The 22,283-nt window shown below is 52.8% G+C and overlaps 3 protein-coding genes across 4 annotated transcripts; 2 read left to right on the top strand and 1 right to left on the bottom strand.

The window, feature by feature from the left end:
• Positions 1-23: 23 nt before the first annotated feature.
• On the bottom strand, positions 24-4,838 carry LOC135988984 (protein-L-isoaspartate(D-aspartate) O-methyltransferase-like). Its single transcript, XM_065635423.1, has 9 exons — positions 4,764-4,838; positions 4,075-4,201; positions 3,282-3,386; positions 3,044-3,075; positions 2,450-2,554; positions 1,681-1,801; positions 1,233-1,318; positions 841-1,010; positions 24-489 (listed from the first exon to the last, which is right to left on the bottom strand). The coding sequence occupies exons 2-9, from the start codon at positions 4,178-4,180 to the stop codon at positions 477-479; spliced, it is 738 nt and encodes a 245-aa protein (XP_065491495.1). The 5' UTR covers positions 4,181-4,201; positions 4,764-4,838; the 3' UTR covers positions 24-476.
• A 218-nt stretch (positions 4,839-5,056) lies between these two features.
• On the top strand, positions 5,057-7,840 carry CCDC32 (coiled-coil domain containing 32). Of its 2 annotated transcripts, none has more exons than XM_065635421.1 (4): positions 5,057-5,079; positions 5,411-5,648; positions 6,440-6,596; positions 6,799-7,840. In XM_065635421.1, exons 2-4 carry the CDS (start codon positions 5,420-5,422, stop codon positions 6,929-6,931), a joined length of 519 nt encoding a protein of 172 aa, XP_065491493.1. In that variant the 5' UTR covers positions 5,057-5,079; positions 5,411-5,419; the 3' UTR covers positions 6,932-7,840. The 2 variants fall into 2 exon arrangements, with proteins under 2 accessions (XP_065491493.1, XP_065491492.1); XM_065635420.1 differs by lacking the exon at positions 5,057-5,079 and adding an exon at positions 5,088-5,167.
• A 9,057-nt stretch (positions 7,841-16,897) lies between these two features.
• On the top strand, positions 16,898-17,989 carry LOC135989880 (prolactin-releasing peptide receptor-like). Its single transcript, XM_065636962.1, has one exon. It carries the CDS (start codon positions 16,898-16,900, stop codon positions 17,987-17,989), a length of 1,092 nt encoding a protein of 363 aa, XP_065493034.1.
• The last annotated feature ends 4,294 nt before the right edge of the window (positions 17,990-22,283 follow it).

Here is a 22,283-nt window from a genome sequence, read left to right as displayed (position 1 = left end):
ATTAAATCAATCGATGCAGGACAGGAAGAGAACAGACTCTTGTAATTAAACTTTGATAAATCAGGGTAGGTCGCTGCTCTGAAGCAGTAATTGCGCCTTATTTTCTTCAAGCATTAGGCGATATTATTATTATTAAAGGGTATTTTTAGTGCAGGTTTAAGTTATTCCTGTTTGCTTTCACAATTCTCTGTGAATAGATGTTACCTATAGGTGATCAGAGAGGAAAGCCAGTTATCTGGATCCATGTGCTGTCAGGAAGCAGATGTGGCCTCCGAGAGCCTCCCCTGGTACAGCTGCTGGAGAAACACCCTTTTCTCCATCCCCCTGTAAGGAGCTCTGCTACTGCAGAGCTTGCTTTCACAAGTACATCCACTGATAAAGCTTTTGTTCAAAAAACAAAATAATGCAGACCATCTACATTCATAAGTCCCATTCCTGAGCTTTCTGAGGTCACGTTAGAGACAGCCATCCATCTGTCAGAATTCATCCCTGAGGCAAAGAAAAACCAACAGTTACTATTCGTGGCCTTCAGTTCAGCAACAGAATCAACACAGCTCTGGTGTTCACAAAAGTGCAGAGGCTCAAAAAAAAAAAAAAAAACCAGCAAAAAAAGAAAAGCTCAAGTCCTCAGTCTGCAAGCCCTATCTAACAGAACATAGATCCTCCTCTCCTGCTGTGCCTCACCAGCCAAACCTCTTCCTCTCCTTTTACAGGCAGCAGCTTCTAGGAACGCAGGACTGTCAGTAAAGCCAGCAGCCAAGGAGAGCAAGCTCCCAGGGACAGCTGTGAGGAAGAAACGTTCCTCAAAGGAGAGCAATTCTTTTTTTTTTTTTTTTTTACCGAGGCCACTGCTTTTCCTTATCTGTCAGAGGAACGTAGATCACACCCATCAGTTGCGTTTCAATGATCTGCCCATCACTGGTTTTGTCGTACTGCATCAGGAACTGGTTTGCGCCTTCGGGACCAACTGGCAGTATTAACCGACCTCCCGGCTTCAATTCATTCAGCAACTGGCAAACAGAAATTGGAATCAGCAGAGCCGAAAATAAAAAAGAGACACAACAGAAATAAGCCATGCTGTGAAGGTCACAACACCTCGAGAAGCACAAGCTTGCCAGCTTCATATAAAATAGGCAAAAAGAAGCTTTCAGTGGTTCCCTAATTATTCTTTTTTCCGCAGCTACGGAGGCAGGCAGCCCAAAGCAGCAGACATCCAGCACGGCAGCTCTTACCTCCTTCGGCACAGTGGCTGCTGCCGCTCCAACGTGAATGGCATCGTAAGGAGCCTCTTCGGGGTATCCCTGCCTGCCATCGCCAACTGCAGCAGGAAAAATGGGCAGAAAATACTTTTGTTCAGGTAACAACTCCACAAAGAAATAATTCTTCCTGTACCCTTTCAGTTGAAGTCTAGATGACAAAAACTTTGTGACAAGATCGTGATGGGAATTTTAACTTTGCTGATTAATTTTTTTTAAAGTGACAGCAACTTCTGGAACTGAGCCATGCTAGAAGGAACAGTCAAAGCCAGAAGGGCCTTTAAATAACACAGTGACTTTGTGCAGACTTGAGATTCCAGATGCTGACTCAGGTTATTCTCCCCAAAATTCAGTGTTCGGGTCAGTGTGTCAGAGCCCACGGGCGTTCACAGGAGGGGACACGCGTGGGGGGTGCGGAGCTCACCCACGAGTTTCACACGGCCAGAGCTCAGCAAACTTGGATCATCTTCTTGGACGTTTCTGATGGATTCGTGTACCAGCTCTTTGATGTGCTCTATGCCCACAGCTTTCCCTGTTGGGCCAGTCTGAAAAGACAAACAGCAAACACCAAATATCTCCGGTGGGTACAGAGATGGATTTTACAGGGCAAGTTACTGTGGGGGTTGGAGAATTGCCAGGAAGAAACCTAAGAGCAGGGTTTCTGAACAGGAGGTGCAAATACTCTGCCCCTTGGTTTAAAGGCTGAGTAGTCCCAGTTAGATGAGGTTCTTTGGAGATACACAGACGCTGCCTACAGGGATTCCGAGCAATCCTTCCTTGCCAAAGAAATAATTACTGGGTAGAATTAGCAGCTTCCTGGCAGGGCCAGTTCTTGATTAATTAACCTCCTGAGAAGAGGAACTTGACCAGCTTTCTAGCACTTCACAGAAAATAATTTCAGGAGCTTAGAAAACAGAAACACACTGTGACTACTTAAGAAGCAAACTAAAAAGAACCTAAAATGGACTTGCACAGTAGACAAACACATTTCTCTCGAGCTGAACTGGGTGAACGCACAAAACATTTCACGGCGGATACAGCATCCATTTAGATTCCCAAAATGACTGTATTTGTTTTTACTACAAGCTGATCCGGGAAGAGTTTCCTCCTTTCTCCCGCCTTGTGTCCCCACAAAAATCACGTGCCAGCTGGGGCAAACTCCCCATCGCTGGCAGGCAGGACCCCAAGCTCACCATCCTGGCAAAGCACGCTGTGAGGTACCCGCTGCCCGATCCCACGTCCAGTGCTTTGGCACCTTCCACCAGCTGATCCTTCAGCAGTTCCAGCGCGTGGGCGTGCTGTGGGGACAAGGACGTGTCAAACAGCCCCTTCTGGCTGCCTCTCCTACAGCTTTTTCTTCTTCTAAGCATTGTCTGCTCTGCTTTAAACACAGCACACCCGGCATTTTGTCTGACACGTTCAGAGTGAAACTCAAGGGTTTGATCAGGAAGATCTTTTTGCCAAAGAGCATTTATGAAGAGGTTCAGTAAAAAAATGTGAAGCAACAGGAAAAAGAGTCTCATGCAAAAAAACTGGACAACATTAATACTTAGTGGAACAGAATTCCTACCTAAGCATAATGTTAAAGCAACTTAACAAGCATAGGGCAAACTCTTCTTAAACAGAAAAAAGCTTCACATGTACAGTGCCTAAAGAAACAAGCATGCTAATCCCATCCACAGGACCTGTTTCACCTTTCTACTTTAGTAGTTGAGAAAAAATAAGATAAAAAATGGCAAACAAACAATTTCCTCCATTTCTGTCAAAAGTGAAAAGCTACATCTTACCATATGCGGTGCACTGATTGTAGCCTTGTAACCTAAAAGGAAACCGGTGACAAAAGTTACGTGATAAAAAAAATGATGATTAAAATTACCAATGTGAACAGTTCTTTATTCTCCCGCACTTTCCCCTAAGAATATGAAAACACTCTTCTCTTTTGCTGCACCTCCTGCCCTCTGTGAGCGTGACAAGCGCAGTCCCTGCACACCAGGAAAGTGGCGACATTTGGCCTTAGTTACTCACCAATAGATTGAGGAGAATCCATGTATGGGAAATATTTGATGTAGTGACCTCTGTCAGTAGCCAGCAACACATCAAAGACTCGCTGGGATTTAATTATTCCTTTTTCTGGAAGAAGAAGGAAAACAGAGACAGAAAGGGCTGTAGCAAGGAAAGATTTGGATGGGGGAGACGGTTCAGGGAGGTGGTGGAACTGGGAAAGCTCGGCCTTAGGAACCCGAGAACGGACAGAAAACAAAACCGCAGATGGAAGCACATCCTTTTCGGTTTCTGCTGCACGGAATTATATCCCATGATGGTCCCAACCATCAGCCCAGGCTCTCTGAGCAGATGCTGACTTAACGCCCACAGCGTTTCTGGGGCTCTCAAACCCAACGAAGGATAAATAGTTACACTGTACTCCTGAAAGCAGAGCCGCCGCCTCAGGTTTCAGGAGCACGGGAATGGTGCGTAAACTAAAGAGCAATGACTGCAGAGACAGTGAACGTCCCTTCGCACCTCATCTCTGAGGGAACACTGACAGGGGAAAATCAGCTTGAGCAGCAGGGAAAATTCAAGGCCATTTTTAAGCGAGTTGCAGCATTTTAAAAGATGTTGTGCAGCATTTTAAAAGGTGTCGCTGCAGAAGAGCGGCAGGAAGGCCCTGGACAGTCTTCTCTGCCGCTTCTGGCATCACATCTTGTTTCCAGTTATAAATAGCACAAGTTCAGCAGGAACAGATACTGAAATTCGGCAATATTAACTCCAGCCTGTCAGGAGGAGCAGCACCACAAGCACCCGCGGTGCCCGTACTCACTGTAGAGGTTGTTGACCAGCTCGGGGTGCGTCTTCCCGCTGGAGGCCCAGGCCATGGTCCTGGCGAAGAGCAGCCCCATGAGCGCGAGGGGCAGCGGGCAGCTCATCCCACGCACTCGGGCAGCGGCCTGCGGAGCGGGAATTCAAAACCGGTGCTTTGACAGGCACCAAAAATTCAGCTTTCCTCCTTGTAATGTGACACTGCGCTTATTATAGGGATTACAACACAACGGAGCGTGCACGTTGCACAGGACAGACTGTTGGCCCCTGAGAACCGACAGGCAAGAGCTGTAGGAAGTTACAGCCTTGATTACAGCAAGAGCTGTAGGAAATAATTACCCTCCTGCACAATTAAAATTGTTAATTGTACCCAAAGCAGCTGCTTTGTCGAGCCCCCAAAACCCAGGGCCGGGAGCCCGGGAGGAGCTGCCGGGGGGGTCACGGTGACACCGGGTGCCGGCCGGGGGCGGCGGGGCGGGGGTGCCTCGGGAAGGCGGCGGCGGAGCCGGCACCGGAGCCACGAGAGCCGCCCCCGCGGGGGAGCGGGTTGGGCCCGGTTCGGGCCCGGTTCGGCCGGCACCGCGCGGCCGCCGCCGTGCTGGGGAACGCGGGGCCGAGAGAACCCGGCACACGCCCCGGCCGCCCCCTCCCGCCAGGCCCGCAGCCGCACCGGGCCGGTACCGGACTCACCGCGCAGCCGCACCGAGGCCCCGCGGCCCGTTGCCAGGTGTAACGGCTCGCTCGCTTCCTCCGCGCAGGAAGACTTCCGCCCTTCGCCAAGATGGCGCCGCAGCGGTGTCAGTTTCCTTCCTCCATCCTGCCGATTCTCCGCCCTCCGCTGGGCGGCGGGCTAATAGGCGCCCTCCAGCCGCCGAGGGAGCGCGGCGATTGGCCAGACGCGGATGCCAATCGACGCCCTCCAGCCGCCGAGGGAGCGCGGCGATTGGCCAGACGCGGATGCCAGTCGACACGTGGTGAGAAGCTGTCGCGGGTTTCGGTGTTTGCGGTGCGGGCGGTGGCCGAGGCGTGTGCGGGGACCGGAGCGGCCCTTCTGTGTCCCCAGGGAAGGGGCTCGGAAGCCCCGGCGAGCGGGGGTGACAGAGACCCCAGGGAAGGGGCTCGGGCGGCCCCGGGGAGCGGCGGGGTCTGCGGGGACAGGGGCGGAGGGGCCTGGCCTGGCTCCCGCGGGCCCCTCAGGGGACACTGTGACACACCCGAGCGCATCGTCGCTCTCTGGGGGTCCCTGAACCGTCTGGTGACTTGTGCAGAGAGGGTGGAGGGGGAGGCCTGTCAGAGAGGGATTTCTGCTCGGTATTCACCATTTATCCCCCACTCAGGCCTTCAGGATGAGGATGATCGAGAGCATGGACTCCGCGGTCCCCAGGCCCAGCGAGGAGCTCTGGGCCGAGATCTGCTCGTGTCTGCCGTGTCCCGAGCAGATGGACACGGGTGACACCTTCACCGACTCCTTCGTGGCTCCCTGCGCCCCGGGCAGCGGCTCCGGCGGCTCTTCCCCGGCAAACCTGAAGCCCTGGGCACCCCTGAACGATTCCGAGGTGTATTTGGCATCCCTGGGTGAGTGGCGAGGCTTCCATTTCCACGTCTGCCGTGGGGCCTGGTGACAGCCGTGGCTCTGTGTGTGCGGCTGAGGTGACGGTGCTCCCAGCTCTGCTTGGAAAGATGCCTTGCAACTAATTAGTAGAGCATCCGACTCGTTTATTGCAAGCGCGTGATCGGAAATGAGAAGCACGGTTGTAGCTTCTTCACCTGTGCCGCAGAAAGGAACATTTTATCAAGTGCAAACCAAAGAATTTGGGTTTTCCCCCCCCAAAAAAGTGGGGTAGGGACACCGCTGTTTTTTTCTCTGAAGAGCATGTGGTCACACTGTAGCTGACTCGAGGAGGGGAGACGCATTCTGACCTCATTACAGAGCCTGCGAGGTTTTGTGTTAGCGGTGTTTGTCTCATCCTTTTTATGGAGCCTCAAGAGACGCTTCCGAGTGGAAAGAAAAAAGTGAAATTTCTTTCTGTGACCTCTTTTCTGGTTGGAGGGGGGTGGACGGGTATGGGAAAGAAAACTCTGATGCTTTTCCAAATCATGCCTGCTAGAATTATTATTAAAATTCAGAAACGGGCCTAGTTGACTGATTACATAAGCCTTCAGAAATGTCACCTAAAAATATCGTCTTGTATGCGTAAAAGAAATACAAACTTGAAATACGGGGGTGGGGGGAAATGACTTTTAAAATGTGACTTAGTCTTGAAAAGTTTAACTGTTTTTTGATATAGAAATCCAGATACTTGTTTTCTTCCCTTTCAGAAGCAGCATAATAAAGACAATAACAGCCCCTCCTTTGCCCCTCGCAGAGAGAAGGCTGATGCGAATTAAAGGCCTGTCCCAGGAGGTGACGTCCAAGGACATGCTGCACACGCTGGCCCAGGCCAAGCAGGAGTGCTGGGACCGCTTCCTGCAGGAGAAGTTCGAGTCCGAGTGTTACGTAGAGGGACACGACTCTGAGGAGAGGTAATGAGCAGGCAGATGAGCAGGGATCACCGCTGCCCGCATTGCCAAACAGGCTTCATGTCTTAAAAACCAAAATATGGTTTTGTCAGGACCCACGGAGGTGCAAGAAATACACACGGAGGGTTTTCCTGACACTGTTTTCGTAGGTTCCTGTGCGGCTTTGTTGCTCTCTGGTTTCACACGGTGTCTTTGCTCTCCGCAGCACCCTGGAGCAGCTGAAACGCTGGCTGCAGCCCGACAAGGTGGCGATCAGCACGGAGGAGGTGCAGCTGCTCATCCCGCCCGAGCCCCCGAGCAGGGAGCCCGAGGAGGATCCTCCGGCTGCAGAGCAGTGAGATCCGCGCCACAGCCGCCTCTTGTCCCGCGTGGTGAAGTTGTGCCCAGCGACAGTCAGAACAGGGGAAAAAGGGCACACAAAAAAAACCAAACCAGACAAAAAAAACCTTTGGACTTCCAGGGACAGCAACTGCCGTTTGTTGTGGACAAGAGTGACACGCTGGTGACAAAGTGTACGTGGAACTGAAACCTGACTTGGATCTGCACCCCACCTGTAGCAACCTAATCATTCCAGTCCGACTGTGAATTGTTTGGAACTCATCAGGAGACATATTGAACAACAACAACCATCAGTTGTTCAGAAGCATCAGGAAATGTCATGGTCTAGAACAGAACAGATAAACCCACTGAATCCATTGTTCTTCCTGTCTTGTACCTTTTTTATTACTCAATTGGACATTTTTTTTTCTTTCCTGCAAAGTCCCCGTGGTGTTTTCTATAGATCTGCACTATTAAAGTCTGAGTTTGCCCTGAGCTGTGCCTGGAGGAGCACAGATTATTCCCACCTCCATGAATTTAAAACCCTAAAGCACGCTATTCTTGCAGTTGTTAAATTGATTGTGTCATTGATGTTGTAACTATTTAACATTCCTCTCTATGTCATGTACCCTCCTACAACATCCCACTTTATTGGCCAAACTCTCTTTTACAGAATAGACGGGAGGGGGAGTATTTTTTTTCTCTTGTTTGTCATTTTGTACCCATTTGTCTCCTTCAGCCTTTGCAAATGAGGGTCAGATGAGACTCCGTACCAGGAAACCAAGAGCGATAACCTGGGAGGCTACAAATAACTTGTTTTCATCACAAACTTGCATAGAATTATCCGACTTTAAACATGTTCTAGTATTTAATTGTTTTTCGTCCTGTTTAACTGGCTTATTTCTAATTACTAATGGAAAAAACCATGGAATTGTGTGTTTGTGTACGACTGACGCTTCTTTAACCTGCGCTTTCTGTCTTCACACCAGAGGTCGATAGAGGGAAGCAGCGCACGCTCAGATAAAGCTTGATAGGACAGAAGTCGTAGGGGTGGTTAGTCCCAGTAGTTCACACATGAGATTCCTACCGCGTTCATTATCTACCTGTTTGAAAATACATTTTTAAAAGTAGCTCCTTGCTCCACCATCCTTGTTGCGGTGGCTGTACAGCTGTAAATGGTGTTACTACCTCGTTTGCTGACAGCTGTTACTGTGACCGCCCACCCATGCTCACCCACCGCAAAGTTGCGCTCATCGCTCTCCCTGAGAACAAACACAGGGTTCGAGACTTGAGAAACACAGTGAATCACCTGAATGTCAGCAATACAAGACTCGTGAGTCTCGTGTCTTGTTACAGGGTGGCCTTTGTCGTCTTTTAAATGTCCCTTTTAATTTGTCTCTAAAAACAAGCCTGCTTTCTGGAGCAGATATGGGCTGTAACGCTCCCTCACCCGCGATGTCGAGCTGGAACAAAGATGCTTCTGAGTATTTACCAGCACTGGTAGGTATAAAGAGAGAAAGCTGCAATTTCTGTGTTTACTCAGGCTATTTTCTAGTCAATACCTTTCCTTCTTGTGATCGGCAATGGCTGTCAAGATGCTTTATATTGTTTTGTCTATTCCTGTTAAAGCTATCCAAGAAAGAAACTTATTCAAAATAACTGCACGGAACCTTTTCCAGTTCTGGGTCTGTGTAACCCAGCAGTTCCTCCAGAGGAGGGATCTTGGGGAGCAGCGCTCAGGGTTTAATTTTTAAAATTAGCTCAGAAGCCCAAGAAAAGGGTCTGGGGACGGATTGTGGCCCAAATACAGAGTGAGCCGAGCACTTTGGATGTGCATCAATGCTCTGGCAGGACAGACACGGTCCTTCGCTGGCGAGTTCCGTGTATCTGTCCATGTACGGATGCCTGAGGAACGAGAAGCTCCTCTGCCTTGATTGATCCCAAATCCCAGCTACTCTGAGTAGCAGGAGGAGCCATTTAAACACAGCCAGGGAACCCAGATCTGTCAACCCTTTGTAAAGAAAACTCTGGCAGGGAGTCAGTCCAGCAGTGCCCATGGAGACCAGATCATTTCATCAGGTCCAGGGACTTGCAGTAAAAAAAAAAAAAAAAAAAAAAAAAAAAAAGACCAGGATAAACCAGAGCCAAGCAGGATGGAGGCCAGAAGGTCAAAGAAATCTTTGTGACGGAGGAGAAAAGAGCCAGTGCTGGTCCTTTCCGTGGATAACCGAGGAGACGTTGGTGAACGGGGGGAGTCTCCATCCCACGGGTGCAGCAGCTGCCCGCTTTCCCCGTTTGTGGCTGGGGGTCGGTTGGCTAATTGCGGCTTGCCCGGGATGGAGCGGGGATCAGCCCCATGGATCGCAGCCGCGCTCCCGCGGCCGCAGGCTCAGCCCAGCCGGGATGTGAACAGCGGGGCTGCAGAGCGAGCCAGCGCTTCAGAACAAACAGGAGATTAAAAACTTTTAAAAAGCTATTTCATAAGCACACAAGCTAATTTTTTAAAATCTAGTTTTAAGCTAACTGCACTTTTACTGCATAGAAACATCTACACTTGGGTAGTTTAACCCTCTGTTGCTCAAGGAAAGGGGCAGCACCCATGGGAGGCACCGCAGCATGGAGGTGTTGGAGGAAAATCTGGGATTTCTCCATGGTCCATCCCTTGGACACCGACCCAGAAATCAGACCTGGGCTTAGTCTGTGCTTAAATCCCCCCACGGACAGCAAGAATTCTCTGTTACAAGCCTTAAGAACCTCTCTAAAGATCACTTACCCCGTGAGTACGTGAAGCAGCGCGATGGGTCCGGCAGGGCTGGTGCACTGGGTGGTGATGCTGCTTGTGGCTTAACCAGCGAGGACTTGACTTCAAGCTATGATGGTTATTCTAGAAAAAAGAAAGCTGTGCAGCTCTTACCAATCAAACTCTTGCTGGTACAAGCAGTATTTTCACTAGGGTGTTTGGGTTTTTTTGCGTATACAGCAACACCAGCTGTCCTGCACATGGAAATCATTCACATGCCGCAAGATGCCCCAATCTGAACAGAAAGCCGAGCCGTTGGCAACAGCATGGCAGTGGGGAACAGCAAACTGCCGGTGCGTGCAGACGGGGCCGCAGCGCCTGAAAGCGCCGTGTCCAGACCGTCACACACAGACCTGCTATAAAACAGGGGAGGTGACTTCTCAGCTGCGAGGAACCAGCAACCACAACAGAAATGTTCGTCCCCCTCCAGTTTGTGCCTTTTAAACGCAACGCTTTGCCCTTTTCTCTGCCCGCTTGAACTTGCCAGACACACAGATCACACTGGTGTTGTAACACATCTCCCTCATCGGGCTGCCAGCAATTCCTCTGCAGGATGAACAAAGCGAACGAAGTGAAATCCCAGGCAACCCAACCGACCGTGGCTGCCAGGTGAGCAGAGCCCGTGGGCGCGAGGACAGGGGGAGGGAAACAGGGGCCTCAAAGCACCTTTTTGTTGAAAGCAGCACCTAAAACTGCAAGTGACTAAGAAAAAAAAAAAAATTCAGGCAACGGCTGAGGCTGGTGTCTCTCCGGGATATAATTGGCCCTAAACATTAATTAAACATCCCCATCAGGCACAAGCCAATGCAGAAATTCAGCCCATCACCGGGATTCACAGACGTCCATGGGAAAACGGGCACAGCCACGTGTTGACATCAGCTTGACACACAGAGATAAACGCTTTGGCGTGACCCTCCCTGCGCTTTCCCGGCAACTTGTCCAGAGAAGGGAGGGGTTCACCGTGTGCTTGAACCAACACAAATCGATCCGGTGAGCTGGCAGCACCGTGGGGTGCTGAGAATAGCCTGTCCTGCTTTAACTGACAGGCTCGCCGGGATGTCACAGCAGATGTCCCCAGCACTGATGGTGCTTCAGAATCCGTCCCCAGGCAGAAACCCCTGGCACGGGGCAACTTTGGAACAAGAGTGGCTAGTCCCACCGGCTCTCTGGAACCAGCAAAGATTGGGTCAGAAAAGGGTTTTCCAGGATCAGCAGGTGCAGGGGAAAAGCTCCGGCCATGGAGCAGCCACAGGTGGATGGAGCCTCTGCCTGAGGTGGGGTGGACGTTCCATCCCAACCACCGTGATTCATTATTCCACCGTCACGTTCAAACTCCATCTCTCATCTCAAATGATCTTTTAAGAGCCTCCTGCTGTCTTTATCAGATTGTTCTGCTGTTTAAAATGAACAGCAGCTCTCAGCCGCCCGTGATATGGAAACAAAGATGATTTTCTTCCTGCTGATTACCTGGCAGGGCTGACGCTCGCCTCTGCAGTCAGCTTTAATAACACCAACCCACTTCCATCAGATCCAGACAAATTAACAGCCTCGTCTCACCAAAACTCATAGTTCTGCACAACTTCTTCTAGGACTGGTCTGACAATTTCCATTCCTGTTACCAAAAAAGTTCCAGATGATGATGATGATTTTCTAATTTTCCCTTATTTAAGTAAGCTGTGAAGACAAAGATGAAGAAACCCTGCCATGGAATCAGAGGCTTCTGAAGCAAAATGGAGCTGCTGTGCAACGGCCTGCTTTGGATCTGGCAGCCAGGTACCCGGCCCCTTCAGTAACGAGCAACCCTGTTACCGCGCGCTCCCTTATTATGGGGCACACACTAATTAATACGTCTGACTTCAAAGTGATGCCTGTGGAGAAACAAAGAGTTGTTTTTCCTTCTCCAGGAGAAAGAAAAAAAGAAAAGACAAAAATTCAAAAGCCCCGGTCTTGTCAGAGGGGCAATCGCTGCTCCAAAGCAGTTTCGTGACAGCGTATTTCTGAATAGCCGAGAGCTTTGAAGTTGCAGTGATTGTCCTGATGCTTCTAATAAAAACTTCATACAGGACTTCAGCTGCGAGATTATGTTTGTGGTTGGGGGAAAGCGGCTGCTTATTTTTTGGGAGACACACTTTGCAGACCCGGGGTGGGTCTCTGGGTGCTTGTTGCCCTCCCAGTGCCTTCATAATCCCCTGCCCTACAATTAATGACTCATTAGAGAGTCCACAGGGAATTCAGCTGCACAGGCAGCCCGGGGAGGCGTTTGCCCTGTTCCCTTGCACTTCCAGCTCCGTGTTTACTCTTTATCTGGGATATCTACAAGACCAAGCCCTTGCCTGCCCAGCGGGGACGAGGATCCAAGCCCTGCCCAGAAACCACCAACACGAGTCCCCGTCCGACCCCTCCTGCCGTTCCCGAGGCAAATCAAGGCCGCTTCAACCTGGGGAGCCTCGAAAATCCCATTACAATCCCACAACCTCACGGCAGGTTTGCTGCAGGGAGGTAGAAGCTCCGTGCCCACGCAACTAGCAGCTCCTCAGCTGCTTTCGGAGCATTTTTGGCCCAGGACAGAAAAGGGTTCCCCTTGCTAAATTGCTGGGGGCTCCCTCCCCACGGAAAACCCACCCGAAGGGCTCAAAGCCACGAATCGGTGGCAATCGGCCCCATCTTCACATCGGCGCGCCGCTCAGGTCAACAGGCTAATTATCCCCGGGGTTAATTTCAGCTCTCATTACCGCCAAGCTTGCCATAACACTTGCATAATGTAACAGAAACAAAGTAATTACTGTAGGCACTGGACAACAATATTATTGTTGGCCACTCAAGTCTCGTTAGGAGACGTACATTATTAACTTCATCTTGCCACCAAAATCAATATCAGAGCAATACTTGCTTCCTCTTTTTAATCACACGATGCAACCGTGTTACAGTCATAAATGCCCAATTAAGGCTAATTTCTCCCAAGCCCCCATTTCTGAAGCCTTTCTCTGCGTATCAATCGATCACACAGCGATTCACTAGCTTGAAATAAGCTGGAAATCATTTCCAAAGGGAAAATTGAGTGGAAAAAGCACTTCTGATGCGGCAGAGGTGGCCAGAGGGGCGGCAGGATGGAAAAGAAACGGGAGGAAAGATGCGACCTGAGAACATCACCCCGACATCGCAGCCTCCAGCGCAGGAATAACGTCAATAATAATTCTGTGACTCTGCACCATGTTTACCCAGCCCCGGCTCAGAGACACATCAAGGGTGACAGGGAATGGCCCTAAGAACTTCAGCCAAAAATTGAAATTACCTGAAACCTCCTCATGCAACAATATCTGTCCCATAAGCCTGTGGTTTCAGCAGAAACTAGACGGATTCCCAGAGTGTCACCCTTTGCATTTGTAAGGGGAGAAGGGCTGGTGGCTGAAGAGGCTGCTGGGAAAAGCGTTTGTGTGTCTTGCCCTGCAGCGGCCAGCGCGCCCGAGGCAGCCGTGGCCAGGACAGGCAGATCCACGGCTCCGCAGTTCAGTAACCCCTTCTCACTGCTCTGCCCCGCATCCAGCGCGGGGTCAGTGCCACCGAGCTCTTCCACGGGCACAAAAGCAGCTTTATCCATAACACCCAGGGGATGGAAACCCCCTCAGCACCAAAGGCAGCCCTTCCATCTCCCAACAAGCAGAAAATACCTGGTTCGGTTTTTTTCCCCACTAACGTTTTTTAAAGTTCTCCAGAGCGCTTCAATCACTATTGCCAAGCTTAGCAAACTGCTTCAGCCCCACCAGCCCCCTGGGCTCTGCAGAGACAACAGGAACTGCTGGACATGAACAACCCCTGGCAGCAGGGCCTGGCACGACCTTTTATACCTAACTGGGGAGTTGGTTTCACCTGTTCCAGCACCTCGGGCTGCTTTAGGCACAGCTGAAGCCTCAGCCACGTTGTCCCAGCAGCTCCACTGGGTTTAATCCCCATAGTTTAGCAGAGCCATTGCCCGGGGTCTGCGTGGGCACTGTCAGAGCCACCTGACCCCAAACCTGGTTCAAACACCAGCTCCTACGGCCCCAGCTGCACGTAAAATCTCTGCTAAAAGGGAGGAAAGTCATTAAAATAACTCCAACCACCCTGCGAGGTTCTGTCCTTACAGCTAACCGGGGCACATCACTCAGGCGAACAGTTTTAGTGACCTCAGCAATATGGATCATGCTTGCTCTAAATCAAAAAATCCTTTATTTTTGCCAACAAGCCCTTTGATCATGGCCGGCTGACGTGGGGGCTGCACGATGCCCTCAGCCGCACGCCCAGCTCTTCAGAACGGAGCCTGAACCCACAGGGAGCGAGCACGAGTGGAAATCAATAACAGGAAAGGAACACACACCTGCCATTTTAAACACTAACAGCTCCAGCCTTAGAGTGACCAGCGTATGGAGACATTGGGTTTATTTTTGTTTTAAGGACGTTTACATTATTTGTAAACACACGCAAGAGAGAACAGCCAAGAAATAAAAATCCTGATTCTTGTGTCCCTAAATGCCCAACATACATTGCAGAAGCTTTTTCAAGTGCCTGTGCAAAGAGCATTTTAGTGACAAAGCTTTTTTCCCAGGTTCTTAAAAATGTCAGTACTGAAGTTAACTGGAAAGTAAACGCCCATTGATTGGAAAGGTCACACGTCTCTGGGGAGCCTGCACCGATCCTGCAAGCACCGAGGGTCCTGGGCACATCCGCGATAACAGATGACCCGAGATGTTCCTGGAAATACGGAGAAAGCTGGTGGTTTGCTGGAGAGATGATCGCATGATGCCTGGGCCTGGCTCCCGTTTGTGTTTGGGGCAATTCTGCCCAATTTCCTGGCGGTGGAAAGCGGGACGGGGGGATCGGCCCTTTCGGCTCGGCAGTACCAGCGCTGCTCCCGGCAGGCTGGGCTCCTGGCCTGGCTTGGTTTGTCTTCTCCACCAGGAAATAAACTGCAAAATGGCGTTTTTATTGCCCCATCCTGTGGCTGGGGGCTGGGTGCGACTCCGCACCGCCCCTTGCTCTCACCGCCTCTGCATGGGCTGCATCTCTGGGGGGTGCGCGCCGCGCCCCACGCCTGTCCCCGCACCACGGCTGGTGGTGGCACCCGATGGCCGGGCCACCTCACCCCATGGCTGGGCACTCAGCAACCCATGGCCGGGCCACCTCACCCCATGGCTGGGCACTCAGCAACCCATGGCCGGGCCACCTCACCCATGGCTGGGCACTCAGCAACCCATGGCCGCGCCACCTCACCCATGGCTGGGCACTCAGCAACCCATGGCCGGGCCACCTCACCCATGGCTGGGCACTCAGCAACCCATGGCCGGGCCACCTCACCCTGCCCTTGCCCCGTGCTGGGGCCACAAGCACCCTGGGCTTGGGTGCCCACCGCCCTACAGATGAGCCGCCCTTGTCCCACGGCTGCCTGCCCCCCGTGCTCCCTGCAGCCCACGGCCACCGCTGCCCTCGCCCCGCTCTGCCCTCGCCCCTCCGCGGTCGCCCCCGCCCGCTGCCCCGGGCCGGGACCCCCGACGGGGCGGCCGCAGCCCGTGCCCGGGAGCTCCGCGCGGTCCTTGCGCCCGCCCGCCCCGTCCCCGCGTTGTTCCCCCCAGCCTCTCCCCTGCCCTCCCTGCCGAGGGGGGGTCTCCTGGGGCCGGCCCCGGGGGCAGGCGGGGGCTCCCGGGGCTTCCCCGCAGCCGCCCCGCCGCGCCGAGCGCTCCGGTCCCGGGAGCCACCGGCCGGGCTGGGGCGGGGACCGGGGGATTGCGGGGGGGCTGCGGCTCCGCCTGCGGAACGGTGGGGTGGGATGTGCGCGTCCGAGCCCACAAAAACCCGGCGAAAGCGGCCGTGAGTAAGAACTGCGGCTGCCGGAGCTCTCCTGGCGATCACGCCCCGGTGAAGGGACCGGCTCCTCCTCATCCTCAGAGCTCCCGGCGGGGCCGCTCAGCCCCCCGGCAGGTAAGTGCCCCCGACGGGGCATCCCCCAGCAGGTCCCTCTGGGCTGGGACTCAGCCAGGCTGCGGGAGAAGGACCCGCACCGGGCACAGGGGGCTGGCTCGACCCCTGGTAAAGGGATGGAGCTGAATAATTATTCTTTAAATTAACCGTCATGTTGGCTTCTCGGCTGCAAGTTTCAATCGGATTTTGTATTCCCACCCCGAGCAGGGCACGGGGACCTGGAGCCGCGTTAATCACAGCGTGCACTCTGCATGTGCAGCCGTGAAGTAGAAAATCATAGTCTCTCTCAGTTAATTACGGGAGCTAATTAATTAATACTGTTTTGACTCTCCACTGGGGGGAAGAAGACTGTCCAAGTCCCGGCGAGGGGGATGAAATGGTAATTTGACAGTGCGGGCTCCAAGAGGAGGGTCCTGGAGGGCGATTCTTCATTTCCTTGCACTTTCTGCTCAAACAGATCTGACATCATCCCCCTCGGGCTGCTGGTGGGAGTTCTGTGGACGTGCCCAGGGAGAGTGACCACGCACCTCCAACCACCCCCACGCACCCCCAACCACCCCCACACACCCCCAACCACCCCCATGGGGTCCCACACGAGGGAAGGATGGAGAAAACCTCCCGGGGCAGGAGAAGCCCAAGCTCTGTGGGTGATGGAGAAATAACCAAGGGGGTGAAATAACGCAGTGGGACCCAGAACAGTGGGGTGGGCTGGGATGGAGAGAGGCCAGGGGATGGAGACTGAGGGCAGGGGATGCAGAGAGGGCAGCAGCAGGGCTGACAGGTCAGGATGGAGTTGGCAGCGGAAAAATGAAAATAAAAAAATGCAGGAGTGGCTTTTATTTCTGGTCTCTGCCAGCAGCAGCACAGCTCCCAGGTTCCTCTCCATGAGGCATCCATAGCTCCCCACAGCAGCTCCCGCAGATCCCCCCGGCTGGTTAACCATTTCGTAGCTGGTTGATTAACCACGTCGTAGCCAGGTTCCCTGTTTTCCCTGTACCAAAGCTCCGCAGTGCCTGCCACAGGGCACATTCACTCTCAAAAAGTCACAGCATCTTCTAAGCCAGCCAGCGCATCTCTGTGTGGCTGTGCCAGGGGGCCTGGAGCCCGGGGACACGTCCTTCTGCCCCAAACCAAACCACAGCCCGTTTCTCTCCCCTTCAGGGCTGGCAGTCTGGTCTCTGCCCCCGAGGTGTGGAGCAGCGGGGACACAGCGACGACGCAGCGAGGACACATCATGGCTCACAGCCAGCTGCCCAACGGCTCCTGGCAGAACGGCTCAGCCCCGCTCTTCACCGGCCTGGACCTCCTCCTGGAGCTGAAGCCGCTCTTCATCCCGCTCTACGCCACGCTGGTGGCGGTGGCGTGCACCGGGAACCTCTTCCTCATCCTCCTCATCGCGCTCACCAAGAAGCTGCACTGCACCACCAATTTCCTGATCGGGAACCTGGCGGCGGCCGACTTCATCATGTGCCTGGCCTGCGTCCCCCTCACCGTGTCCTACGCCTTCGAGGTGCGGGGCTGGCTCTTCGGGATGTTCATGTGCTACTTCATCACCTTGATGCAGGCCACCACCGTCTTCGTGTCGGTGCTGTCCCTCACCGCCATCGCCATCGACCGCTACGTCGTGGTGGCGTACCCTATCCGCAGGAGGATAAGCCGCAGGTCCTGCATCTGCCTCGTGGCCTGCATTTGGTTCCTCTCCATCATGGCCTCGATTCCCACCTCGCTGCACACCCACTACTTGGATCTCAACACCATCGGCCACGACATGATCATCTGCGAGGAGTTTTGGAAGCACGAGGAGAGCGAGCGGCTGCTGTACTCGTGTTTGATGCTCCTCTTGTCCTACATGCTCCCGCTTTTGGCGGTATCGGTCTCCTTCTGTGCCATCACCTACCACTTGCGGAGGAGGAACATCCCGGGCGCTGCCTATCCCTGCCAGGACAAATGGACCAAAACGAAGCAGAAGACCTTCCGGGTGCTCACGGTCTCGGTGGTGTGCTTTGCCATCTGCTGGCTGCCCCTCCAGGTCGTGAACTTCATCCGAGACATCGACGAGGAGTTCACCATCCTGGACAAGAGGTACGTCAACGTCATCCAGGTCTCGTGTCACCTGATTGCCATGAGCTCCGCCTGCTACAACCCTTTCATCTACGCCTCCCTCCACGACAAGTTCTGGTTCCACCTCAGCAGCTACTTCTACCGCAAGAAGAAGAGCTCCAGCGTCACGTCCTGCAAGGCTTCTCGCTTCAACACCTGCTCCACCCTGGCAGATGCTCCCACTGCGGTCTCGGAAAAGATCGCTTTGCAGACTAGATTATCTTAACTGAAGGACCTCAAGGGATCAGTTTTTCTTTTGGACCCGATGTGCTGTAGACTGGACACAGGAGCTGGTGGCTGGTCGTGGTGTCATGGTGGAGAAACTTCACACCGCCAGTAAGCAGCCCAGTCACACGCGTAAAATCTGGATCTTGAACAGGGAAGAAAATTAAGATGGAGGCGTTATAAACAGATGAGGAGATCCCTGAAGAATTTCCCACTTCCTAGCTGAAAACAATCCGCACAAGGAGCAGCAGAGCAGCGGGAAGGACATGTCAATGACACAAGAGTTTCTTGGCTCCTTGAGTACTTACCCTATAGCTCAACCCATGGCTGGGCATGGGGTATATACCCTGTAGATCAACTCAGAACTGGGTGTGGGGTATATACCCTATAGCTCAACTCACAACTTGCTGTGAGGCATATACCCTGCATCTGGAATCACAGCGGGGTACAGTAGGTGGCTGGTGCTTTATCTGGAGCACAACGACTTCTCCCTGCCACTTGTTTAGGAGGTGGGTCAGCTTCTAAACAAGACAAACACACATCGGGTGCATTTTAAAAACTCCTTGAAGGGCGTGCGTCTTCATGTTGTAGGATAAAGATTGTTCCTAAGCAACAGATAGCGCTTTCTGCCTCTGGAAGAACACTGGGTCTCACAGGTAGCGGTTAAATTGCTGTGCATTTTTTCTTTTAAATTGCAGTTCATTGGTGAAAGGACAATATACATTAAGAAATGCGCATTCCTCAGTCGGAGACTGTGTGGGAGCACAAGGTCGCCGAGAGCAGACGGCTCGTTTTGAGTGGGGGCGACTTTCATAACCTGCTTGACTTGGGGCAGAAGCCACCTCTGTAACCGGGCTGCAGGCTCCCAGCGTCTCCAGCCGACAGCGCGCGGCCAAGCAAGGCACGCCAGTGACATCGTCCCGCTCTTCACAGCCGAGCAGGACTAAGGGGATGGGGCACCCAGGAAGATCTCAAGCCATGTGCTCGCTGAGGAAGATGTCCTGATCTCCACTCTCAGCGTAGATGAAGATCACATATGTCCACGTTCAAGCTCCTTGTGTGGAGGTGGGAATCCTGCCAGTGGGCTGTTCTAACCCAAAAACTGTGGGACAAAGGGTGGGTTTGCTTGTTGGGTGCTGTTTGTGTCTCCAGATGCTTGGTGCATCCAGCTGTGAGCTGCTGCCTGATCACCCTCCTGCTGCCCCCTCCACGGTGGTGCAAGGACCAGCTCCTGTGGTGCACCCAGCAGAGACGGGGACCCATCAAACGCCAAGGCCCGTGGATGCTGGTGACCTCCATTGCGCACCCCAAAGCAGCTGCACCCCCTTTGCTTTCTGCAGCTTTCTTGTGGCAGAGGCTGGACTGCTCGTCCTGGAGGAGCAGAGCAAACCAGAACGTGCATGGCTTGTCCTCCCCTCTAATAAAGGCTTCAAAAGCTCAGGCTGTGTGTTTGTATTGATTCGAATCCAACAAAAATCAGCCATCCTCACTGCAGCTTAATCACATCCTGGGAAACCCATCAATTTAGATGCGTTTGTCGCTGTCACTGGCAGATCCCTGGGGGTCGGTCTGAGATCGGGGCTTGAGAAACGAGGTGGCTCCAGGTTTGGCAGAGCTCTGGCTGCAAAGGAAAGGTTAAAAAAAAATATAAGCATGTCCAACAAGGTAATGACTCGAGATGTGCTTTTATTCACTTTGATTTCTTGCTACAGTGCTACAAACACCCCGTACCTGTCTACGCTGTGCCTGCTCGGGCCAGCGCGGCTTCACAGCCCCACGGCTTCCCCTCCGGCCTCGTGCCTCTCAGTCCTCCTAATATTTGCCAGCAAATCTGCTTCTTACTTTTAAAAAGTCATTGCACCCTCACCTGAACCAGTTAACCCCCAAATGAAATGGTTTTGTCTTTAGGTGAAGCTCAGGACGGAGCTGAAGGACGTTTACCAAGCGGGTATGGCCAGTTGAACCGCAATGGCATCTTTTTTTTTAGGCTGGCTTTGCCCTGGGGATTGCCCCCCCAGCTGGGGTAGCACTGCTCAACGCGTGGGCTCCGCAAGCCGCCTGCGGGTGGACGGGAAAATTGGGAAATCCTGATTCCCTCTGGCTTTGGTATCATCCCTCTGCTTCAGCCGCCACCCTTCTGCCCCTGCTGCTGCAGCCTCTGCCGGCAGCCCCGCTCCCAAAACCACCAGCCTTGGCTTGTGAAAGCGGGACGGGTGACACCAACGTCCGCCCTCCCCAGCAGAACAGCAGCGTTCAGACACGGGGCCGGGACACCGCCAGCGCCGGCGGCGACCGGAGCAAACGGCACGAGCTGCAGGGCCAAGGGAGGAGAAGTGCCAGGGCTACAGGGAAAGGCACAGACCCAAATCTCGGGGCATATTTTCATGCAATAAACTTACCCATTAATGAGATCAAACCCAAACCGATAGCAGAATGTCGGTAGGCAACATAAGAACCTAGGGAAAAAAAACGGTAATCAAGCTTAAAAGCCATTCTTTAACGCTGGTAAATGTAAGATGGATTTTTCAGGGTTGAACTGTGGGGTTTCCTATTCAACAGGGCAAATTCCAGATGATTTCTCTGCAGCCAGCATCACTTTAAAGTCTCCGGTGCTCTGTGGCATCGAGAGGAGCTCTGAGGGTCTAAGGATGGGAACCATCGTTCCATCTTTCACGAGCCTGGGCAAAATGGAGCTTTTTCTCCATTTAGCATTTTGATAGAGGCATTGGGAAGGCGCAAAATCGCCTGGAGGGACTAAAAGCATTTCTGCCTCTTGCAGCTTCAGTGGGAAAATGGCCCTGGCTGGTAAATCTCTGCTAAGCCGGGACTAAGTGGTGGCCGAGGCGTCCTGCCTGCCAAAGCCCAGCAGGGATTCCTCAGGCGAGCGCTGGCCGTGGCCAACACAAACCGCTGCCAGCTGGCACCGAACGGCTCCTGCTTGGTACAGTCATTTCTACCTTTAATTAGCTTGGAAAAACAATAAGCAAAGTGATTAAGCCGCCCAGTCCCTTTCAATCAGGCAGGGCTCGTGTTCTCCCAGCCGAGCCGCGTCGGGCTGTGAAACACAAGGGACGCCTCTAACGAGGGTGAATCAGGTAGGAATCGGTAAAGTGCTCGTGATTGCTTTTTGAAATTAACGTATTTCAAACTAAACAGGTTTTTTCCCTGGGATTTTGACTCTCTGAAGCCATTGGGCTGGGACGAGGCCGCCCGCTTGCCGGCGGCTCTGAGTTTGGACCCATGGGGAGCGTTTTCCTGGGAGACAGACGGCACTGAAATGGAACAGGATGGACAGACGGGCGATCTGCTGAGCTCCTGTTCTCTGGGCGGTTCCCACGGCTTTGCAAAGCTGAGCTCTCAAGGACGTGGCAAACACAGTTTCTCTGCCAAGGGCAACGGCTGCCTGTGAATCGATAGCAAAAATAAAGTCCAAATATATGAGAATTTTGTCTAAATCACTTAAAATGTTGCTTGTTCCAGTTGCATTCTGCAGCTGACATCAAACAGTACCAACAGGAATGCAAACGGGGCTTTTCATCTTCTATTTTCTGACTCCTGTTTTAAACAGAAACATGGAGCTCCTTGCATCATTATTCCTCCATTGTGTGGCTTATTTTATTTTGCCGCATGGCTTAAAAGCTTTTTGCTACACAAGAAAAAGCCAAGCTCAAAGCCTATGAGGAAAAAACACACAAATCCTTAAAAATGTGGAAAAGTAAATAACTATAAAAACCCCACAGTGCTGCTGCAAAAGGGAGCTCAAGCAGCCAGGGGTGTATCGATCCGACCTTGTAATAGGTATTAACACCAGTGTATTGTGTGGCTTGCGCATGGTTTGGGTTTGAAATACTCGAATGATTCAATACTGAGATGTTGCGGGGTGATCAGAGCGGGGGTCCCCATGCCCGCGGGTGCTCAGGGGGGTCTCTGGGGGCTCGGGTGCCCTGGGACTGTCCCTTGGGCAGGGGACCAGAGTGACTTTTCCATTCCCCTTCCCCAGGTCAGCTTTTTCCTGCCTCTTCCCTTTCAAATGACGGGGTCAGAGCCCTCCTGATCCCCTCTAACCCTCAGCCGATGCCAAGACCTTGCTCGCAAAGCCTGGACATACCCACTGACAGGGGATTTTTCATTTTTCTGCTTTCAAATGAAGAAGCTGGGGACAAGATGTGGGTCCTGCTGGGTCTGTGGGACCCACAGCCCAAAGCACCAACGTTCCTTCCGAGTCAAAGTCACCTCGGGGTGGATGAGGTTGGAGCATCTGTCACCGGCGGGACAGATCCCGGCTCTGGCCGGTG

Source organism: Caloenas nicobarica, chromosome 5 (genome assembly GCF_036013445.1).
Source record: "Caloenas nicobarica isolate bCalNic1 chromosome 5, bCalNic1.hap1, whole genome shotgun sequence".
In the NCBI taxonomy this organism is placed as follows: domain Eukaryota; kingdom Metazoa; phylum Chordata; class Aves; order Columbiformes; family Columbidae; genus Caloenas; species Caloenas nicobarica.
Note: the sequence above shows the minus strand (reverse complement) of the source record. Positions and strands in the feature narration are given on the sequence as shown.